We start from the raw sequence: 16,176 nt of genomic DNA, 5'->3' as shown, positions 1-16,176 counted from the left end.
TTGTTTCAGTGTGTTTTACAAAACTGAGTCCAGGAGGGATGGCTTAAATGTTGTGCAAGCAGCTCTCTGTCTCTGCAAGGCATCAAGCACAGCTGTCTAGGATCACATTGTAAAGCCTTTGTCAACATGTGCCTACTGCTCTGTGCTTGGTGTTCTTGTAGTGGGAGATGGTCAGGATAAAGAACTTTTTTGCTTTTTTTTTCTGCTGTATGAAAAATCTCTCTAGGTTTCAGCCTCAGCCTGTTCTTGGGGCAGGCTCAGCAGTGCAGTGGGTGAAGGTGAGTGGATGTGACTGGTCATTCTGGCTGTTCAAGTGGAAGGAAGCAGGGAAAAAAAGAGCAAGCCCTGCTGCTTCATCACTGTCTTCATGTCTCCTGCTGGAAACTAGTTTCTTCCCCAATTTTGCCCATGGCTTTCTCCTCCTCCTCTTCGCTGTGGGAAAACATTTACTGAAGGATAAGAAATGTGGTAGAATGGAGAAGATTGTGGTGGAAGCAGAGGAAAGGAGGGAAGCATAAATGTAACGTGCAAGAGGAGAAAAGAATGTGTGTATTGAGAAATTTTGATATGCCTGTGCTGCTTCTATCCATATATAATGCCACAGTTCATGCAATGACCCTCCAGTTTCTATTTTTCCAATCTGATAGAAGAACACAAGATACTGAGCTTCATCATTTGAAGGGATTATATCGAGAAGAAAAAAAATCAGTTCAAAAAAATGAAAAAATAAGAATTAACTTTAGTTGTTGGCCCTACTTGATTTAGGCAAGAAGTCTGATGCTGAAGGTACTTGTTGAATTAGATTGGTAGCTTATCCTGCTTTTCCCTCTAAAAAATATAATCTCTAAAAAGACGAGATGTACACAATTTTATCTGTTCACAAGAACCAGATCATGTCCTTGGTGTGACACAAAGGAAAAATATAAATCTCTAATTTCATCCATTTCATCAGCACTGAACATAATTCTCAATGAACCATGTTGAGATTTTAAAATGGCAGTTCAGGAAAAAGAAATCAAAACCCAGCATGCCCGTTAGCTAAGAAAACTGAGGAATTACCTTCTGAACTGGATCCAGGTGATATTTCTACACTTCATTGGGTGTATAATGGTAATGTCATGCTGACATGAGCTGTACAAAACCATTCACCTTCATTTGCTCTAGTCCAGTTCAAGAAGTTACAAGTCCATAAAGCATCATCTCTGATGATCCAGTCATTTTATCCCCTGTTGTAAGAAAGGGAGGGAGAAGGAGGCTAGAAGGCAAAGAGTCAGATTAGGAGTAATGAATGCAAACTGGTTTTAGCTCTAGAAGTCCCTGGATGGGAAGGGAAGGGAGTGTGTGTGGCAGGGAGTGATGGTTATCTGTAATAGCAGATTACAGTAGTGAGGCAGAAATGACCTTGCTTTGGTGGGTTTGTATCAACTGCAGCATTAGCACAGCTGCGAGGGATTGGGGCTGTAACTTTGGAGAGAAGGCATGAATCTTCATGGGTGAGCTTTATTGGCTATGCTTTGAAGTTATAAATCTAATGTCTTGGCAATCTTTAACCAAATCTTTAACCTCGATGAGTAACCAGTTTTCTTCAATAGAACGAACAGATAAGAGACAATCTAGTCTAGGAAAGTTGTCTTCATAAGTGATGAACAGGGTTTTGTTATGTGGGGTTTGCTTCAGTAGTCAGTGAAGGGCTTAAATGAGCTGATCATAAAGCAGTGTTCTGGAGTTGTGTGTCAGCAGCCCTTTGCCTTCTGGATAAAGAAATCTATTTTAGATAAAGAAATGGAACTGCAACAGAAATGCGCTGAGTAATCTGTTTATAGTCCCACTGCTTTGTGGCTCCTCAAAGGAACATGTGCTGCAGGAGCACATGTTTTGTGTGAACAGATGCCTGCTGGGTCCTCCCTTATGGCAAGACAGGCACTGAAGGGCCTTGCTTTCTTCAGTGCTTACCAGGCCTGGTACACTCGTTCAGTAAGAAAACTAAACCCCTTCCTTCATGCCAATGGGTGGTACAATAGGAAAGAATAATAACTTCCTCTGTGAGTCTTTGACTTTACATCCACGTCTCTTGGAAGACAAAAATGATGAGTTAAGGATAAGCATGAGCTTTGTTTTCACCCACCCTGAATTTTGAACACACTGTCAGCCTTCCTCATCAGCATGTTTTGAAATGGTTTTAGTTTGCGTTATCTTTAGACATCCATTTTCTCTCTTCTACTTGATGTAGGACATCTGTCTCTGTTCATTTCAGTAAAGGTTCCCTGCTTATAATCTGATATTTCCCCTTGCCCCCATGCATTGCTGCACTGGTAGTTAATAGTCCACATTATAATGTGAAAAGGTTGTTACTTATTTAAGATGTATACGGGGCAATGCATGGTGAAGTGAGACTACTTGAAGTATTCATCTCTGAGAAAAAATGAATTCTTTAAAGCATCAGTTTGTCCCATGAATGTCAGTAGCTGTTCCCCTGCCACGTCCAATTTGAGCTTTGCAACTGTTCGAGTATTTCCAGTTTTAACTCCGCCAGGGAGTGGTGATTAGAAATCAGCTTGGTTTTAAGATTACTGAGGTGACTGTTTGACTAAGATGACAGTTTAGATTTGTTTCCTTCTACCTAGTCACAGGATGCGAGATATAGGTTACTGTGTAACTGGTTTATGACTTATCCCTGATATTAGCACCTCTTGAAAAACTCTTTGTGCAGCTGCAGCAGATGGTCAGGATAAGAGCTGAAGGAGATGGATCAGAGTGGAAGGCATCAAAGTGGGCACAGACTGTGCTTGTGCTAGGATGAGATACCAGAATATAAATATGACTTGAGCCTAGTGTTAAAATAACTTTTGCTGATTTCTTTTTTCCAGTGTATCCAATCAACACGTACATACTATCTGAATAATATGAAGTGATAAACTGACTTAAGTTTATGTATGGGTATTTTAAGAAGCTACAGAGGTATTGCTAAAATAAAATTTGCGTGTTAATGCTTAGTGTATTCATTTTTCTTCCAGTAAATCAATGAGATAAAAGATTATTCCCATCTCACAGTCAGTAGGAGAAAGAGAAGAAATTACTTGCTATATGTTGGCCTATGAATTGCTGGTGGAATTTGGTTGAGGTACTGGGACTTGCAGTGTTAGTAGATTCAGACCTATAGTAACACTGTTAAGTGCCATAAAAGCCAACTGGAGAAATTAATCTTTTGTCATAATAGGTGTTCCTGTAACTGGTGGGATCTAGAGCCATCCCTACTTTGACTGGCTAGTTGAAATCTGCCCCACGTTGTAAGGCCCAGGGAGACACGACTGAGCCAGCAGTGGTTTGGACAAGGCAAGAGGATGAGATCTTTCTGTTGATCTGAAATTTGAATTGTGCCATACAGCACAGGAACCCCAGCCATGACTCTCAAAATTGATTTATTTTGGATAGCATTTAATAAAGAATGAGTAAGTGGAGAATATTCAAGCTCTTGTTCCTATCAGGAGAATCCTTTTCTCTGTGAGATATGAGGCATATTGATGAGGTTATGTGGAGAAGCCTGTATTCTTCTTTCACAAATTCACTCCATAAGATTTCAGGAGATACATGAAAGACTCAGAGGTCTCTCCTTGCTTTCCCTTACTTTCTCTCTTCATTCTTCAGGATAGAATAGGCCTGTCTTGGTATGCACCTCACTGTCTTAGGCTTTAATCTGTTCAGAAGCCAGGCTCAGGGAAGGACTTGCTTTCTCCTTAACTGCTTGGTGGATAATTGCCAACTGATAACTGTGTGAGATGTCACTCGTGTTTGTAAAGAGCTGGCTAATACTGAAGTATTTTTTCAGTCAGCAGGAGTCAGGGCTGATAGGATTAATGACACTGCATCCTATCTAGCACCTCTTTTTTTTTTTTTTTTTTTTTTTTTAAGGCTACACAGCTTAGAGAAATTAGAAGCAGAATTTGTAGCCATGTTCACATTAGAAGCTTTGAGTGGTTCTTGTGGAGTTCCTTAACAATTAATTATAGTGACAAATACTATACGTGACCCTCTGATACATAGAATCTGAAATCCTTGTTTCGACGGCAGCACTGCACAACGTGGGTGTTAGCTTTGTGCATTCAAGTATGAAAGTATGTGGTGGCTAAAGAATTTTCTTCCCAAATATTCCTGAACTTGGCCAGCGTTAATGATGCTAGTAGGACCAGTGAATTAGTCTATTGTATTGGTTCTAGCTATTCAGGAAGCATGATTAGCAATCCCATGAGTGGCATAAAAAGTGGAATACCTTCTGGTTTTGAAGCTGCCGATTGTTTATTAATTGAGGAAGGAATAACAGCGATGGGTAAATGTGACCATAGGAAAAAGGAGTATTGTAACAATATCTGTGAAGTATAACTAACATAGCTGTGCTAATTTTACTTGCTTGTTTTTGATCATACCCGCAGTTCAAAACTTCACTTGTTTTTTTCTGTTAGGCAATAAGATCCCTCATTTGTTTAGGCTTCATTTATAATGGATATTGCAGTAAAGGCACAAGTTTATCATGCATGTAATGAACTGATTTTATTTTAACAGCTTTTTCAGGTTGATATAAAATGGGAAACTAACGCGATTATTCTGTCTGTCTAAACCTGGTTAAACCTTGGTTGAATGAAAGTGGGAACTCTGTTGCATAAATTTCAGGTGCTTTTTGTTGGTATTACAAAGAGAATGGAAGAGGCAAAGATCTTTTGTTGCAAACCTGTTTTGCACTGTGGAGGATGGCAGGCATGTACCTGGAAACGTTATGTTTGGTTTTACAGTGCTTGCATTATTTATACAGTATTCAAGGGGGATAGGCTTACAACCCTTCTGGCTGATACATGGTATTATTGTAAGATCAGAAATTAAAAATGGCAAGTTAATGTCTTCTTGCCTTTTACTACTGAACCTTTAATAATGCAAGTAGGTAATTCTTGGATTTTTTTGATGGATTTGTGGACCTTAGAGGGAAAATGTACTCAAAGTTGGCAGTATTCTCAGTAATAAAGTAACTGCAATAAATACTAATAAACATGGGAAAGCTGTTACCTCTTTCCAACTTTAGTTGTTCTTTGCTTTGTCACCTCCTGTATCTGTATATAAAGGTGTTTACTATGGTACTTTATGTTTTTCTAATTGTTTGCTTTTCTCTTGTTTCAGAACAGAGAGCTCCAAATTATGAGAAAGTTGGATCATTGTAACATTGTCCGATTGCGCTATTTCTTCTACTCTAGTGGAGAGAAGGTAAGAATGAAAAACAAAGCAATACCTTCTGGTAACCATCTAGGGTATAAGTGAACTGTTAGAATTTCTAGAGACGAGTGTGAAGACAATGGACATGATAACATAGAGCAAATGCTATAGTGGTGCCTCAACAGGTCTAACTGGAGCAGATGTGTTTCAGTATGGAAGTGTGTGGTCCATAAGGAGTAGAGTTATTAGTATAACACAACAGTAGTGCAGCAGATTTGGATATACAGTTTAGATTTAAAGCATTTATTTGACTTTTCACAGACCCAGCCCCTGTATGCTCTTGTTCTCCTTCCTTGTGCATCTGTTCCACATACAGGTTGAGTTTCAAAGCCCAGAGGAAAGAATAATGTATGATCCTGTGATTGTAGCATTTGTCAGAATGCTTATGCTCCAGAAGAAGGAGCAACTACCTGGATTTAATAAATCTCAAGAAATAGACACTGCCGTTTGTTTTCCGTCCAAGTCTAAAAATTCCTTGGGGTTTTTAAGAAGGGGTTACAAGGTTTAGTTTCAATGTGAAATTATAACACATTCCTTGTCTAAGTATGTATCAGCATTTTACGAATCATAGGATAATTCAGGATGAAATGGACTTCAAGATGGCATCTGGTCCACCCTTATGCTTAAAGCAGGATCATCCATGGAGTAAAAAAAAAAAAAGTCTTTCTGTCCCTCATGGGAGTTAATGCAAGCTGTGAGGTGAGCTAGATGACCTTCTGAACTTCCCCTAATCTTTCTATATATTGTTATAAATATGTATATAATTTTTTATATAATTTATATAAATGCTACCATTTTTTAATTTTTTAAAACAGATTACATTCTTAGTTGTCTTAAGATGCTGGTGCACATACACTGTCCACAGTGCTGCAAAGGGCTGTATATGAGAGCTGATAGCTACTGACAGGCTATTAACTGCAGGTTAACAAAGTGGGTCGACATAATGGGAGAGGCAGCCCACCCACTTCATGGTGTTTGGAGCCAGAAAAGGAGCTGGTATCTCCAGGATAAGTTGCTGGTGACAGGTCGCTGCAGTCTTGTGCAGGGCACAGAAAGATAATTGGAAGACCTCTGCTGTTACCTCTCTGAGGAGTGGTTTGAGGGGGGATCTGGCTCTGTGCCTTGTCTGTGCCTATGGAAAGCTTGCAAAACCTCTTCACAGGATTTGAGAAATATGGTTTAGATTTTTTCATTATTTTTTTGATCAATCCTTCCCCTTCCTTACATGCCCTTGCCTGGTGATAGCAAGCATTTTCAGTGTTGTGTGGCTGTGGCTGTTTTGCTGGTAGTGCAGTGTAGTTTTTTAGGCTGTATTTTGTTCATAACTAGAAATTCCTCAAGCAGCATGAGAAATTCCTCCTTCAAACAGTGGAAGCATTAAAACCGCTCAGAACATTGTCCCAGTAGCCTTTGTGTAACAGTAGCTTGAGAAAAATTCTTTTGGAAATCTTTGACTTGATGTTGAGCTTGAGACTGGATTTACCATTCTGCAAAACATAAACGTGGCTGATTCTTGGCAGCACTAGTTTTGCTTTTAAAAATGCAGTCTGTATCCGTGGCCAGTGAATCTTAATACTTCAATGAGAAGTTTTTCTTTCATGTTGCTTTCTTCTCTCTTGATGCCTCTACTCTGTGCCTTTGAGATTTCCACTGCTACCTTGTTGCAAAATGGGACAAATGTGAACCAGTCCCTGGGGCCAGTGCACACCCAGCAGAACGTCCGCAGTGTAACATTGCAGTTCAGGTTGCGAGGTCTCTTGCAGTTCAATACAAAAAGATGCATAATTGGCTTGCAGGTATTGCCATGTAGGTGGCAGCATGTGAAGATAACTGAGCAATGGCATGCATGACTCCTGCCCTTTCTTGCAGCTCTCAGGAAATGCCTGCAGAAGAAGCTGTAGGAAACACAAGCTGAGTGTTAGCACAGCAACTTACCAGTGCTTTTCCTGTGTGGGCTATAAGGCCTTAACTGGTTGCCATTCTGGTGGCAGACTGGTACTCCAGGAGGAGGAGAGGGCTGGAGTTTGCTGTTTGGACAAAGCTCTAAACAGCAGCAAGTTGGTGTTCTGAAGCTCATCTGGGAAGGAAGAATAACATTTCTTATCATGTTTTTGTCAGTTTGGGAAGCAGTAACATCTTTTCCTTCGTATTACCCTCAAAGTCAAACTGACCCTTTAAGGATTAGAGAAGGGAGAAAAATGTCCCATCTGGTAACCAGGAAGGGCATGTAGGGAGCAGTTGCTCCCTACAACTGGATGATAGGTACCCAGAACTTTATATAAACTGATTATTGAAGCCAAGTGCAATGGGAAGAGTAATGTAAAAATCCAGGGAATGTATAGCAGGAAATGCAGCAGCATAGTGGTGACTGGGGCTTGCAATTGTTGTCTGTCTTCATGAGGAACTTGACAATTGTCTGCCTTAATCCGTGTTTGTGCTAATTAACTCAAGTCTAGCAGTGAGTGCAAGATCTCAGAGGTAACTATTATACTGCTGATCTCTTTAATGACATTTTGATACTTATATATCAGGCATTCTCTTACATAAAGGTTTTCATACCACTGTGATTACTCCACCTGTTTGTGTTGCTTAGACTTCTCCCTTCTTCCCTAGTGCTTGACACTGGAATCTCCAAGCCCAGAGACTTTTCTTTCTTTGTTTTTTGGCCAGTATCTGAGAAGCTTAAATCTGGTCTCGATTTAGAGGTCCTTCAAAGGATTTCTCCAAATCCAGTCAGATTCAAAGAGACTGGCACTCTTTGAAAGCCATGTGCCTAACAGTCATTTTAGTTCGTTTTAATCACTAGATATTATTAGACACTGGGCAACCTTAAAACTGGCATTATTCTAGCAAAACAGGGGGTTTCATTCTTGATCAGAAAACAAAAAGTATCAAGTAGAAAACTAATTCTAAAAAACACTTGCTAGTCAGACTATTCCTTAGCTGCATCAAAGTTGTACACCTAGTTTGTAGGGATTTGGAGCTCTCCATTAGCTGTTTCTGGGGGCTCTCTGTGGAATTGGTTGAAGTGTTTGAGCTCCTTAACTTTTTTTTTCCCTTTATGATGAACTGTCCTTTTTATGTCTCCCATTTGCTTAAACTTTTTTCCTGCTTTTGCCGAATGCCGTCAAGCCTTAGGAGCATGGAAATATTGTATTAAACATGGCTTTGACTGATTTCTTCTCCTTTGTTTTCTGTTACTGGGTGGCTCCCTCTTGTCTGAACATCTTTGAATTTGTATTGCCTTTATATAGGTATATTCTCTGTGTGTGCGTGTGTATATTCACTTAAATGCATGCACAGAGATATATTTATACCTTTGTGTGTATATATAGACATAAAAATTGTTCTGAGAACTGACTGCGTATTAATCGTGTTTGACTAATAATTTCTAGTTTAGAAGAGCTCAGAGAAAGCACATAATATATATTCATATGACAGCTGACAACCTTGGCATTCAAGTTGCTTCTGTAAACTATTTCCTTCTCAATTCTTTGGAGGTTTACGGATGTTTGTCACACCTGTTGGATAACCCAGTTTTTTCAAAAACTTTTCCTTAATGAATTTACCAGAGTAGATTCTAATTTCCTTTTTTTTTTTCTGAGGCTGTATGAGATATGTGGCAGAAGACACTGTCTTCCATACCTGTAATGTGCTTTTTGTTAGTCCAGAACACGTAATTACACCTGGTGGAATGAACCAGAGGTGAGGAAAAACAACCAAATAGTGGGTTGAGTTGTTGTATGAAAGATTCTCCTGGTGGAAGTAGTCACAAGTCTTTTCCATGCTGAATTTCTGTGATTTCTAGTTTTCTAGTTAATTCTTGAAGAAAATGGGGAGGATTTTAGGACTGACCAGCTCTGCTCTTTGATATTGGTTTTGATATTATGCCTTAGGGTAGGGTCTTGAACAAGATGCTTGGTTTGCCTGCCAACTTGCCACTGGGACATCAGACTGTATTAGGAAGGCATATATTTCTTGGTTGACTTTTGCTAAATTTCCTTAATTTCAGGGACCGACTTGCATTTAGCATGGTACAAAATATAAGTGTTGATGTCCTGAAGCAGGGGGAGATGGTCTTGCTGCCTGTCCTTTTTAGCCTAATTCTTCTCAGAACCTTTTGAGCCATGCTCCAAGGTAGGGCAGATGTGAACATAGTGAGTGATTCCTCTGGCTCCTTTGCGAAGATGTTTTATAGACTGACCTAACTTCTTAAATCAGTGGCTGTCGAGTAAAATTATTCAGCTGTGTAAAACCTGAAATGAGTTTTCAATTCCCATTTTTTTTCCCCCTCTCTATTTCTGGTTTAGATCTTTGTGGTATTTCATAACTGTCACATTTCCTTGCGTGGATATTTTTGAGTGTTTAATAAGACTGATTGATCCATATCCGTGCCCAAAAGAGGATGAAAAGTTACTGGAGGGATTTATTTCTGCATCAAATCATATAAAAATAAAGTAAATAAAGTTTTTGTTGAGTAATTGCATCTGTGGTTATGTAACTTTTGTTTTTCCTCATTAAGGTGGCAGAATTCAGAGGAGTCAAGGAAAGCATATATGGAAGCACAGAGTGATCACAAATAGGCAATATGCTGACTCTTTTTTGGAGGCTGAGCTGGCCCTTCTGCATGTTCTAATTGATGTCTAGTCTTATGTAGCCTTAGCTATAAGGGCATGTAGCCAAAAGTCCATGAAGACTCAGGATGGAAATTTACTCCCCTAGACTTAGGCTGAAGTTTAAAATAAACATAGAGGACATACACACTGAGCTGCATCTATAAGCTACTGTGCACTATCTCATGTGTGCTCTGGCAGCAGTGTTTTAAACTGCAGTGAAGAAGTTTGAAAGAAGGGAGCAACTGTCTGATTTGCAAGTTTTTGGTGTTTCTCTAGGTTCATATCCCTGTTAGAAAAAGACATATCCTCCACCTTCAAAGAGGCAGGAACGTCATCATTCTTTCTTGCAGGAGTGTTCAGATGAGTTGTCATGTAAGGACCGTCCATTCTTGTTCCCTGTTAAAATCGGAACAATTTGGTTTCTTAACTGAACTTAAAAAAAAAAAAGTTATTGTGTAGAAAGTTCAATTAACAGAGCTTTGAGCCCAATTTTACGTTGCTAGAGCTTGTGTGAATGTTTTGCACCAGGCTAGTAATGTGCTGAAGGGCCATCCCTAGAGATGAATTTAGTCACTACCATTCATTCAATCCTTGGCAGATCTGCTGTGCTGTCAACAAAGGAGCAATTAATGCCAATTATGAGGAGTTTTGTGATGTTGGTATCTCCGTAGTCCTTGCCTGAGGCCTGCCAAGCTCATTTCAAAAAGGGCACCAGTCAGCAGATAATGATTTATCAGTTACTGCTGTTAGGGCTCACAACATGCTGGGAATTTCCTTAGTTGTAGTTATGATCAGTCTCTGGTTTTGAGTAGGTTGTGTTTTTAGAAATAGCGGTTTTGTCTGCCTCTGGTAGGTCTGTGCAAGAGCAGAGTAGGCAGCAGATCCTCAGAGTGGTAGGTGCATGGAAATAGGAAGCTCTGTGAGCCATCCAGTACATCTGACTGGTCACTTTCTCAAGTCATTCCTCTATCAGCTCTAGCTACTGCTCTCATCTTCCCATGTTGGATGGCCATCAGGAAAGCAGTTTGTATTGCTTATCCTGAGGCAGGCATATAGTTTGAACCATTATTGTGTAATGTCTTGCCTAGTTTGGATATATCCTGATTCAAAAATTCCTACTCAGTCTGGAAGGTAGCGAACAGGCAGGAAAACAGTGGATGTCCAAACACCGCTTTTTGTTTTCATGGCAAGGTGTGCGGGACAGTCCAGTGATCCCAACATCATTGTCAGTTTTCATCTTCCAACAGACTTATTGCCAGTTTATGGCAGAGTCTCTGCTTGAGAGCTGTGGTTCAAATATCCACAGATCACCCATGTCAAAGATAATAAATCAGTCCCACCTTTTAGATGTTGGGTGGATGTTTCTGACTTCATAGAAATTATTTCTCCTTGAAAGTACAGCTATAAACTTAAGGACTTTATAGGGCATAAAATAAACAAGAATCATCAGGGATTCCCAAATTCTTTCAATGTGTGACCTTTTCCTTTACAGTAGCCTCTCTTTAGAGAGGAAAAATAGGACAGAAAATGTCTTTTTTTTTTTTTTTTAACAACAAGGAATGTCTTAGTGCATCATCTAAGAACCTGGACTCTTTCAGTGATCAAAAGTAGATAATGTTAACCAGTTGTCTTTGAACAAGATCTGGGAAAGTTCTTTAAATATGAATTATATTTGGAGGGTTGACTTCTGGCCTTATGCTGCCATCACAGCTGACCAGGCTGGCAATTCCTACATAACATGACTGTGCTATGCTGAGGAGTAATGAGCATTACAGAACAGTTTAGTAAGGTTTGATACATAGGTATAGGAACAGAAGTCTTGGGACAGATCTTAGTTCTCCAACTCAGTCATGGGCATTGAGGGGTTAGGAAAGGAGATACTTTGCCCAACATTTGTAGTACTAATAGAAAATATCGGTATCTTTCTGAACACTGTAGTTGAGTCTTCAACTGCTCTTACCCCCCGGATTTATCTGTGTGAAACTGCAACTGTATCTCTAGGCATATAGTCTCTATATTTTGGCAGCAGCTTCAGCTCTGTTTTGAAATAGATGTGGTTGTAAACTGCAAGTAAAACCAGGCACACGTGGCCACTGGATGTCACCATTCCTTTATACAAATAAGGTCAGCTAGCACATGTTTTACATTTTCAAATTTTTCTAGTTATCATGGCTACTGGGTAGTTAGAGTATGAAGGCTGCAAATTTTTGCTTTGTCTTTGAATGCATGTCCAAAGTCTTCGTATTTTTAACTTACAGTGTCAGTCTTCAAGATAAGGGAAGGAGGGTGGGTTTCTCATGGTGCTTGATAAGGGGATGTGAAGTGTGTGGTGGTTGTAGCTTTAAGAAAAAGTAAAATAGCCCTTTTTTGAATCCAGGACAAAAACTATGTGACTTTGAACCTCCTGTGTTGTCTAAATCTAGATGCCTAAGTCAGGGTGAAGGGCATATTTTACCTCATGATGACACTTTGGTGTTTAAATAATGCACTCTCAAAAAAGGCATAGTCCACATGAAATGCTAAAAGGCATTTTCTTGCATTCCAGCTTAAAGGTAAATCCTTCAAGTTCTTTTTGACAGAACCCTTGTGTAGCTACCATCCTGTCAGTAAGAGCTCTGTGTGCAGTACCTACCTCTGAAACATCATTGGTGGGGTGCTGTCCTATGGTAAAGAAAACATGATTCCCTTTAGTAAACTGACTGGCTTGTTTACTTCATATAGTCCCAATACTGATGCCTTGGGACAATTTTAATAATGAGAAGTGCATTTTTGAGGCATATTACTTAATTTTAAGCTAATCACTTGTCTGTGTGCTTTTAGCTTGAATAGGCAAGTAAAGTGAGTTTTTTCAGACTGCAATTAATTCCACATTTATTTCTCCAAATGCAAAGTTAGTTAGAGTCCTGTTCATCTTCTCTCAGTTGCTCTCATACAGTTGGTCATGTGGAGTCCATCTAAAAACTAACAAAAACCCACCCACAAACCACACCAGAATCACCACACTGTTACTGATCTGCCAGGAGATGAAAACTGAAATGAGCATATGTTCATCACTTTTTCCAAATGCTGACCAGTAAATTTAGTCACCCTAGAAGAAAGAGCACCCAGAATAGTTTTTTAACCCATTACTTGATGCTCAGAGAAATTTTCTTTAGATTCCAGGTTGACCTTGACAGTTCAGGAGTACTTCTAACATCTTACTAGATGCTGACATATTCTTCAGAGTATGATTTTGCCTTTTGCTGTCAGGCTGGTGTTTGGCACACATGACCTCCCTGGCTTCTCTGGTCACGTTGGTAGTTGGGCTGTGACTGACTAATGTTGATTGGGGCTTTATGCACACACATTGTAAATTTAGTGTGTGTCTGATACATGAATAAAAGCTGGTAGAAAGCACTTAGGATCAATGTGGGGTTTGTTCAAGTAGGGGATGATCATAGAGAAGGAATATTTGAACTTTCCCTGCAAGGAACAATGTAGAAAAGTGAATCTTTGAATTCAATAGCTATTGATTTATTTTAATTCAATAGCTGTTTCTTTATATTGGCCTCAATTAAGCACAACTGGATGGTGCTTAAGACAGCTTACTTGTGGGGACTGAAAGAGAGATTTGTAAAGTGGGGTTTGAGACCTCCATGCATCCTTTCCTGTATCAGTAAGGCAATGTTTTCAATTTCACTCAGTCCTCAGCCACATTACGCGTAATGCTCATGTGCTACAGTAGTTGTTCTTTCATCCTGTTTTGTCTCCAATTTCTGGCACAAGGAATAAAATCAGATTGCTAGAATGTTTTAGTTCTTCTGTCCTAGTCTTTCTCATGCCTCTTACTATGGCATAGGTTGTATTAGTATTTTCTTGTATGAAGTATTTCCCATCAAAGTGAAGTGGTGCCTGAACTGTAGGTTCTTGAGAGGCACAGAGCGGTTTGATGGCAAAGCAGTGGTTATTTTGCTGTGGTTCGTTTTGGAGCAGCGTTTGTCAACTGAGAATTTATCTGCCAAGTGACAGAAAGCAACTTCTAACATTTGGTGCAATTGCTGGTACATGAGCTGATTTGCTGAAGTCAAAATCCTAATGAAATACATTGATTCTATATTTCAGGATCTGGCTTTCTGTCCTCCCCCTTTTTTATTTTAAAGAGTACATGGTCATAATCTTAGTAGCAAGCACAGGAGAACATGGATGGACATAAACATTTGACCTGCTGATGAAAGCTAATAATATTCAGTCCCAAGATCTGTAAGGAGAAGTGAGTTATTTAATGACATCTTGTGTTTGCTTTCTGTAACTTATATGCTGCAGTCTCCTCTGGACTTCTCTGTTCTCTGTAAGTTGTTTCAGAGGTACTTCTGACAGTCAGGTTACCTTGGTTTGTTCCCAGACCAGTTCTGAAACAGCAGTATGGAAACAAGTCACTTGTGGAATATGTGGTAAGGTTTCCTGTAATGGAAAGATAAGCATTTATCCTCCCAGTCGATCCTTGAGCAGTTGCCCTCATTTGGCAAGCTCTTTCAGCTAACCCTGTTTCCTATTGCAATTCATCTGGGTCACTGGAAAAATATGTGTTTAGGAGGAATGCATGAGGTAGGCAAACCAGGTTACATCACCCTCAGGGTTTGTCAGGCCATGACTGCTTCTTAGCTTGTCCTGAATCTTATTCAGGGAAATCCAGGTAACTTGGATGTTACTTTCATCCAGTTCATGTTCAAAGAGAAGGATGAGAGGTCGTGAAAACTCTTTTCTGTGTGTTTATGAGCCCAGTGCTTGGTAACACCAGGAGGATGTTGGTCAAAGCACTTGCATCATCTTTGATTTGTTTAATTCATAAAGAGAACAACTGAAGTCAGTTGCATATGGTAGGAGTGGAATATGCAGTTACTTACATAGCCAACAGCATAAGCCTTGCGTTTATAGAATCATGGAATCAACTGGGTTGGAAAAGACCTTCGAGATAATCAAGTCCAACCCTTGATCCAACACTGCTGTGGTTACTAGACCATGGCACTAAGTGCCACATCCAGTCTCATCTTAAAAAGCTCCTGGGATGGTGAATCCACCACCTCCCTGGGCAGCCCATTCTAATGTCTGATTACTCTCTCTCTAAAAAATTTCTTCTTTATATCCAACCTAAACTTCCCCGGCAGAGCTTAAGATTGTGCTCTCTTGTCCTACTGCTGGTTGCCTGGGAGAAGAGACTGACGCCCACCTGGCTACAACCTCCTTTCAGGGAGTTGTAGAGACTGATGAGGTCTTCCCTGAGCCTTCTCTTCTCCAGGCTGAACAACCCCAGCTCCCTCAGCCTCTCCTCACAGTACTTGTGCTCCAGTCCCTTCACCAGCTTCGTTGCTCTTCTCTGGACCTACTCCAGCACCTCAATGTCCTTCCTGAACTGAGGGGCCCAGAACTGGACACAGCACTCCAGGTGTGGCCTTGCCAGTGCTGAGTACAGGGGAAGAATGACTTCCCTGGTCCTGCTGACCACATTGTTCCTGATACAGGAACATCAGTTCTTGCTAGTTGGTGAGGGAAAGGTATTCGTGTGCCTTTGTGTTCTGGTGGATAATGTGTGATAGACAGGATACTCAGGAACATTGCCATGCAAAGCCCATGTTGATTGTTCAGGTACTGTGTGTAGCATCAAAACTCATAAGAAAAGCCTCATCTCTAAGATTCAGGTGCTCGAGGGTTTTTTGTGCTTCTGTCGTGTCATGTCATGCCATTGAATTTGTCCCATTTCCAACAGAACATAAAAATGCAAGCACAAAAACAAGGCAAAGTTGGTATGAACTAAATGGACTTCTGTAATTGTCAAAACCCACTGTTGTGAAGTTGGATAGACAGGGTTTACTGATCACATGTTTTATTGTTTTACATGTCTCCTTTTGCTTGTACTACAAGAGGATAATGAAACCACTATAATTTCATTTCTACTCTTTTTTTTTTTCTCTCTAATCTCTCATGTAAATCTTTTTGGTACATGAAACATGAATCCTTGGATAAAAGTAATCAACTTCCGTAACAGAGTACTCGGTGCAGTGACTTGTCACCGATATGATTTTCCCATCTTCTAAGAGGCAAGCATTCAACATATTCATCAGGCTGTATCTACACTGAGTCAAACAGAATCCATATTCATGAAACTCTTTTCTCTCATGGGTTACGGGTTGCCTTACCAGGCATAAGTTAACTTTGATTTTTTAGGACATCTGTTTTCTGTATTTTGTACTTAAACATTGAAAGCTCTGACCTAGAAGAGATGGTGGTGGATTTTTATTGGCTTAAAGTGAAAATCATGGAAAGAAGA

At 39.9% G+C, this 16,176-nt stretch overlaps 1 protein-coding gene across 2 annotated transcripts in view; it reads left to right on the top strand.

Moving 5' to 3' along the window:
* The window catches only part of GSK3B (glycogen synthase kinase 3 beta), a 154,719-nt gene that overhangs the window by 78,579 nt on the left and 59,964 nt on the right, over positions 1 to 16,176 (top strand). For both annotated transcript variants that reach the window (XM_027730438.2, XM_027730439.2), the window contains exon 3: positions 5,164 to 5,247. In XM_027730438.2, the coding sequence (XP_027586239.1) occupies positions 5,164 to 5,247 (84 nt within the window). The remainder of the gene's footprint in view (positions 1 to 5,163; positions 5,248 to 16,176) is intronic.

This window comes from Pipra filicauda, unplaced genomic scaffold (assembly GCF_003945595.2).
Source record: "Pipra filicauda isolate LSUMZ 115617 unplaced genomic scaffold, ASM394559v2 scaffold69_size3009148_pilon, whole genome shotgun sequence".
Taxonomy (NCBI): Eukaryota; Metazoa; Chordata; class Aves; order Passeriformes; family Pipridae; genus Pipra; species Pipra filicauda.
Note: the sequence above shows the minus strand (reverse complement) of the source record. Positions and strands in the feature narration are given on the sequence as shown.